Genomic DNA, 7,655 nt, shown 5'->3' on the forward strand with positions numbered 1-7,655 from the left:
ATCGCTATATGGTCAGATACTATAAGCAATATGCTGACGTCATTTGGTGTATGGTATGAAATTCAAGCATAAGTAAAGCAGCCCAGACATTTTAGCGTATGCACACTTGTTATATATTCAAAATGAGAAGAGATCCATAAAAAGGCAGCGGTGTATTAAAAAAAATCCAGAAAGTCTAGAATAATTTTTAATTTCCATTGGAGAAATACCCAAAACTTGAACCAATTACTCTGCTACTGATGTGTTAAACTTCATTTTCTTTCTCATACCATAACTAACTTCCTTTTGATACTACACAATGAGATATATTTTATTTGCAGGTTCGGGTCTATCCATTTAAAAAAAGGGGGGTTCAAACCCCTGGCAATGCCGAGGCTATGGCCAATAAGTCTTCATAATGAATTTATTTAAGAGCAAACATGAACATTACATGCAATAACTTGGTTATGGATCTCGTATGGATATAAATCTTCAGTATAGGACTTTTCTGACAGTGGCCACATACTCTTCTGTATTCCTCATTTTCCTGTGAGGTCCTTTTAAAAATGTGGATATTCTGTCTAATGCTTTCAGTTTCTGATAGTATTCCTAGAATGTAAACATCATATGTCACTACCTTGCTTAACCAGTATAACGTCATAAAGAACAGATTTCATTTAACGTTTTAAAAAGTCAATTTAGACCTTCATATAGTAAATACTGCTTGTAAATCAGCATCTTTGACTAATTGTATATCTTTCGGTTGAGTATTTGAGCTATTTTACCGCATGCTTAATCAAAATAAGTACCTTCAGTATCGGATATGAATCCATTAATTCCATGCCAAGGAATTCTTCTACAGCCAACAGGCACTCAAGCAGTCCTAAATCAGCAATACTTATAGAATCCCCAACAAGGTACTTTGTGTTGCCAGTTTCCAAAATCTAAAATCATACAATAATGTAAAAAAAAAATGTTTGTTCTCAATAAAACTTACAAACAAAACCCCCCAAAATACCAGACTGTATGACACTTGTACATTTTATTCTATCAAAGCAATTAGCGATCTGATGAATATCAGTGGCTATTTGACTTTTTTGTGTCATGATAAATCAAATTAGAATGCAATACATTAAAAAAAAATATTCTTTTATAATATACATCATGTGTACATTGATATACTATAAAACATTTAACTTACCTTACCACTCGGAAATTTAATCATAAAGCAGTTCTTGAAATCACATACAATATGTATATAGTAGTTGCCTTTGCTTTAGTTTTAAAGATTTTTTATGAAGGATCTATACATAAAGTATCACCTACTTATATATGTCATGCCGAACTTTAAGAATTTTAAAGTCAGATTCGCATCTTTTCTTTTAACAATTGAATGGATAAATTATTTGCACACTGTAGAACTAAAAACCGTGTTAACATAACGTATTCAATTATACATTACAATAAAATGCAATGTAAAACTCAATTAATTGATACATCCTCTACTGGAGAACTTGAAAGTTTTGTTTTTCAGTTTCCATTTCAAACACTGATATATATGACGATTTATAATATAATGAATATAATTACTTGGAAACGATTATACCTTTTCATATACAGGTAAATATTTTGGTACCATAACCTCTTTCGCTTTTTGCAGACATTCGTTTTCATCCGTGAAGACCATAGCTATAAAAACTGAATAAAAGTCTCTAGATCCTTCATAGTACATGTCTACTCTAAAATAAACAACGTATTAAACACATTAAGTACAATTAGGAATATGACAGTTGTGTTCCATGCACGCATGAATTTAATGTGTTTGAGCTTTTGAATTTGCCATTTGTTAAATGACTTTCAGTTTTGAATGTTCATATGAGTTCGGTATTTGAGTTATTTTATACTAAACAATACTTATAATATGTACATGTATTTATTATAAACTTCTGGGAAATTAATCCCTATCTGACCAAGACCGAGACAACGTAAACATACGTTGTAGGGTTAAACAAATTTCACTAAGGATTGCAAAGTGCATTCATCGTCAATGCATGGCAATCCGTGTTTCTCTCGGATGCCATAACAACCTCTTGACAGTTTTAACTTACTTGACAGCCTCCTGATCGTTTGAACCATACATGTTGTATTTCCTGGCTAGGTATCTAGCAATAGCTCCAGTCTGTACTAATTCTAAACCATCTATCTCCAGTAAAGGTACTTGATTGTACAGTAATTTACCACCTGTAATTCGTTAAGTACAGCATTAATGTTTATAGAATGTCCGTCATTTTAATGATCATGGTGATTAAGATTATAGCATAATGATCCATAATGTTGACTGCTGTACCCTAATTTGACAATTTCTGCCTATTATGTCTGTTTGTTTGGTTCACACATCGTTGTCAATATAATGGAATTGTATGCGACTGTCAAAAGTGAGAAATTTAGCTAGCTATAAAACCAGGTTGAATCCACCTTTTTTAACATTAGAAAATGCTTGAACCAAGTCAGTACTATGACAGTTGTTATCCATTCGTATGATGTGTTTGAGCGTTTGATTTTGCCGTTTTGAATATTCCTCGAAGTTCATTATTTTTGTGATTATACTTTTTAGTCAGAAAACCTTTTAACAAGATGGACAGCCTTGTGAATCACGCTCTTTTCTTGAACAAAAAAGTGTTAAAACATAATTATTTGAAATGATTAAAAACATACATATGTAAGAAACTTGAAATGAAAAATAGTGATATGGGATGTCCATGTTTCTGCTAAAAATCATTTCTTGTACCATTTTCTCAACATTTAGGCTAAAAAGACTGACTTGATTGATAATAAAATATGAAAATTTGATTACTAAAAAACTACTCATTGTAAATACACAATTTTTTCACAGATTTAAGTTTGATTAGAACATTTTATAACTTCATTGCTATTAGCAACTTGTAACATATGTTTTGGAATTGATTCCAGACGAAAGAGATTTCAACTAAAACTATTGTTGTGAATCTATGTTGTACATTCACAATTTGCAGCTGGTAATTAAAGAAACACTATAATTGAAACGTACGCTATCGAAACTAAGTGAATACTAATACTTACTCTTTTTCAACTCCTCCCACTGTTCTTTGGTAGTAAGATATTCCTCTGTGTACTGAAAATATAAATAGCAAAAAAAAAAGAATGTCAATGAAAAGTTACATGTAGTGGATGGGAGAAAGGCATAAATGAACATGCTTTTTTCCACATGATTGAGAGAGCATAGCATGACATACCATAATGATCTGAATCGGGCAACAAAATATCGTCAACTTCTTGGTCTATACTGGGAAACCCACGTCGGAAATATTTCCCTCAACACCGGATCTTAGAAATTAATTGTAATTTCTCCCGAGTAAATCAGTCTACGTTATGTGAGATGCATAAACCTGAATCATGTGACTGATGCATACACTGCACCGTAGAACACAGATTCTCTTAAGGGTTGTCCCATTGCTTGTTAAAAATTGCAATTTTTTTTATAACTAACTGTTAGTATCTCATCAAAACTTTCTTATTTTGAGGACTAGAAGTCTTTCAGAATATTAAGCACTGCTTTTAGCTCTAGCAGGTTGACATGCTAAAGTATGAACTTTTATTTACACTGACTATTATCAAACAATTGGTTTGAAATAGTTCCCCCTCCCCACTGAGACATAAGTGTCTATTCAAACAGAGATTGAGAACGAGATGGAAGAGGAACGTCATTTATGATATAGTGTTTCTGTTGCAACAAGGTATAAGTGACTCCGTAGTGCTTGAAGTACTGGGATTAAACACATCTAGGCCATACCGCTATAGTTGCCAAAAGACAGAAGGTACAACTGAATTTGGCGCAAATGCAAACAGAGAAGGTGACCATGTTTGTACAGGTGCCATAATCACAAACATTCTGTGGAATAAACAGGGATTATCCTGACATCTATCCATATTCTCCATTATTGTCTGTTGAATCGGGGAAATGACATCAATTCCAAGCTCCGGTGACCTCTGCTCCTGACTCCTATAGTGCCCAGTTGATTGTTACTTTGTACAAAAAAATGTATTGAGTCATATCAGGTATGCCGTATATAATAGAGGGGAGTTACGCTTTTGTATACGAGAGAAGTGTACGTAAGAAATGTAAGATTATGCCATTGTATAGTTGAGACTGCAGTTTATAGATGTTGTAAATTTGATAACTGTTACTACTTTGGATTTTAAATGATACAGTATTAAACTTTAAATGTAATTTTAATTTATACAATAATGATAAAAACAACTGACATAAAAATAAATATAAAAGAGGGAAGATAGATACCAGTCAAACTCATAAATCGAAAATAAACTGACAACACCATAGCGTGACAGTATGTCATGTATATAAACGTTACATATTGCATCAAATAATTCAAATCTTTAGTACATCAGAACGCTCTTTAAGAAATACCTGAGAGAATTATACAGAAATTATAACTGAAAATATGTTGTAGGACAAGTATTTAATACATGAAACAAATTTAAAAAAAACTATCTTTTGTTTCTTTGTTTCTTTTACAAATGTCGATATTTGAAGATTGTCTGTAACATACCTCTAACCCTACTCCGGCCAATATTATCCTGATAAGTTCTCCTCTACCTCTGCCATTAACATAAGTCAGTTTTGTAGCCATTGTAATTATTGTAACTAGATTTTCGTAAATATGTAGTATCTTTCATGTGTCACACTAAATACAGACGAAATGTAAACACTTTATATCAGCACACTTATTTTTTCTAACCGGTACAGGTCAAAATTAATACACATGCATTTAAGGTAGCACAATACAAAGATTTTTTTACTTCCAATCACTAACCTTTAAAATGCTGTAACTTTCTTATGTATGCATAGAAAATAATAAAAGAGGTATATATAGATAGATAAAAGATTACTCTTTTAAATGGTTGCAATATTTTTATTATGCAATCATTATGTAATCAATTATTATGTAATTAGTGGCAAAATAAGGGTATGTTCACTTGAATGAATTTAGCTCTATCATCTCTTTAACTATACAGAAAATTTTAACGGAATCTTAATCAACACATCATGGGCTTCAAAAGGGTGTCTCAGATTGTCTCTATGGTGTTCCATTCTCTCATAAATCTCTAATTAGTGTAAACATCCTAACCACATAAAAGAAGACAATGTTCAATTAGGTGTAAAATTTGTTCTATTCATTCTATCTGAAATCTGAGACACCCTTTTGTAGATAATGGCCATAGGAATAACATATAATAAAATCATCCCTCTAGGGATACCTATGCAGAAGCTAATTTCATTTGAAAGTGGAAATTTGGTGAAAAATATTTTAGACACAGTTAACATTATAATTGGTTACATAATTGTTGCATAATACTAACATTGCATTTATTTGAAAGAGTGATCTGTTAGCTATCCAAAACTACCACTTTTATAAATTTTCAAGCATTATTAAGAAAGTTACAGCATTTTAAAACTTGGGAGTTGGAGTTATAAAATCTTTGTATTGTGCTACCTTAACAGGTGCATTTTTGATCGAATTTAAAGGCTTGTCACCTATGGCGTGTCAAACGTTGCAATACTTACAAAAATAGAATATATGTGTCCATAATGTTAAATTATAGTTCTTACAAACGAATACATGTTCATAAAATCGAAATATATATTCAAAAAATCTAAATATGTGTACATATATTGAAGTGACTAATTAACAAAACTTCACATCATTTGTATTCAAGAATTGAATGCTTCTTTGTGTAACTTCATTGGGGTGTAAAAGCGTTGACCGAAGTACATTTTGTTTCCGCGCTTCATTCTAAAAATGTGCGTACGGTCAACGCTTTTACAACCATATGAAGTTACAAAAAGAAGCATTCAATACTTATAATTACATTTTTCAGCTATGATCATGAAAACACGAATTTTATTCTTTTTTTATTTAATTCACCAGTGCACTTTATTGTGGGACCACGTGTTATTATGAATGATAAATTTTATTGAGTAATGCAATTGCTTAAGGAATAACACGTGATGTGCAGTTAGCCAATCAGAATTAAGTTTTATAACCAAACATACATCTAATGTAATTATTGAAATATGAAATGCGAGTCATTTGTTTTGTATTGCAGTCTACACATACGAAGGAAAACATAGTTTCTGCATTGAACCTATCAGACATTGTCAGAGATGGAATATCAAAAAATAATTCTCCAAATTGGTAACAACCAATCATCAAACGAAATAAACGTTGAAGTATATTATAGTTTGCATTTTTATAGTGGAAAATAATGACCTTTATACATAGATCATTATTTTACGCCTTATATCATAATTCATGGAAACTGGTATTGTCCGGGTTGATTCTTTGAAGGAGTAACCTGTCATTCTGAAAATTTTTTATCAAGATCTTAAGTAAAATATGTTGTAGCAAGTTAAATTTAAATCAAGCATAATCAAAAGTTTTGCATAAACAAAGTTTCATTAAAATATTTAATGTTTTCTATTAGTTCAAAACCAAATCTTTATATCTATGGAAAAATTAAGTAAACGTTTTGATAATATCTAACACATCATTTTACAACATAATCATAGTAATGAAGGAAATCTGATTATCCGAAATATCTAAGGATTATTGAATTTAATGTTTCCATTCTTAAGTATTGGTGTAAATTAAATGTATTGTATACATGTATCATTTCTCGTAAAGATCCAGCGCCCTCGTTAGAAAAATCTTTGACTAATAATTTCTAGACGTTATATATACAATGTTAGATCTGTAAATTTGAGGAAGTAAATATTTATTCTTCCCTGAACTGGTACCGAGATATCATGGCAACAAATCGCCTTGCACTTTGTCCGTCGCGCTTGACCACTCGACTACGTAGGCTCGACAAAAATCAAGCTTTCGGTGGCCAAGTGTTACCTTGTCATTTGTTTTATCTAGCGTCGACGTAACACAGTTCATGACAAATAAGGCATGATGATGGAATCTTACTGCTGAGTCGACTAGCACAAGGCGATTTGGTGCCACGATATATCAGTAGGACGGGTTTGAATCCCGCCTAGGGAAGAACAAAAATTTGCTTCCGAAAATTTACAGATCTAACATTGTCGAGATGGTACTTAGACGATTTAAATATACGAAATGTGTTTTCAGCCTTGTATCACCGTCACTGGTTACCCGATGGATAAAATCTGTTGACGATTTGGCACTGGTTCAGACGTACTTACATAGAACGTTTAGATAGATATATAAATATTACATATGGTGTATCTTTTTACTATTTTCATTGTATATTACTATCACGTGTTTCAAATGTTATTTTACGTATCTATAGCCTTGTTTTTTTTTAAAGTTATATTGACGCTATGTTTCTATTATATGTATATTGGTGGTCAATTTAATTTGAACAGGTCCATATAAAACATAATGACCTCGTCAAAAGTCTATAATTGATAAATATGAGTTACAATCCTTGCGGGGAAGAACAAAAAAATTACTTCCGCAAAATAGAAGTTTATATTGTTGTGCAGACGACATAACAGCTTTCCAACTTTTGATTACAGAAATCAAAAGTATCCACGAGCCTCACTGCATTTGGCCATAACACCTCAAATAATCTCATCATCTTTTTCTGTA

The 7,655-nt window shown here is 31.7% G+C and overlaps 1 protein-coding gene across 1 annotated transcript; it reads right to left on the reverse strand.

Moving 5' to 3' along the window:
* Nucleotides 1-385: 385 nt before the first annotated feature.
* LOC143047685 (glutathione S-transferase A4-like) lies at nucleotides 386-4,795 on the reverse strand. The gene is made up of 6 exons (XM_076220891.1): nucleotides 4,587-4,795; nucleotides 3,079-3,130; nucleotides 2,088-2,220; nucleotides 1,586-1,718; nucleotides 789-923; nucleotides 386-588 (listed from the first exon to the last, which is right to left on the reverse strand). Exons 1-6 carry the CDS (start codon nucleotides 4,665-4,667, stop codon nucleotides 472-474), a joined length of 651 nt encoding a protein of 216 aa, XP_076077006.1. The 5' UTR covers nucleotides 4,668-4,795; the 3' UTR covers nucleotides 386-471.
* Nucleotides 4,796-7,655: the final 2,860 nt, after the last annotated feature.

The sequence above is a fragment of the Mytilus galloprovincialis genome, chromosome 10 (genome assembly GCF_965363235.1).
Source record: "Mytilus galloprovincialis chromosome 10, xbMytGall1.hap1.1, whole genome shotgun sequence".
NCBI lineage: Eukaryota > Metazoa > Mollusca > Bivalvia > Mytilida > Mytilidae > Mytilus > Mytilus galloprovincialis.

What these genes read in the sequence shown, in the direction of transcription:
- LOC143047685 (XM_076220891.1), bottom strand. Translation starts at nt 4,667, where the DNA reads ATGGCTACAAAACTGACTTATGTTAATGGCAGAGGTAGAGGAGAACTT. An exon ending in TGGCCGGAGTAGGGTTAGAG is followed by an intron (nt 3,131 to 4,586) that starts GTATGTTACAGA and finishes TTATATTTTCAG; the next exon opens with TACACAGAGGAATATCTTAC. An exon ending in GTGGGAGGAGTTGAAAAAGA is followed by an intron (nt 2,221 to 3,078) that starts GTAAGTATTAGT and finishes AACGAATTACAG; the next exon opens with GTGGTAAATTACTGTACAAT.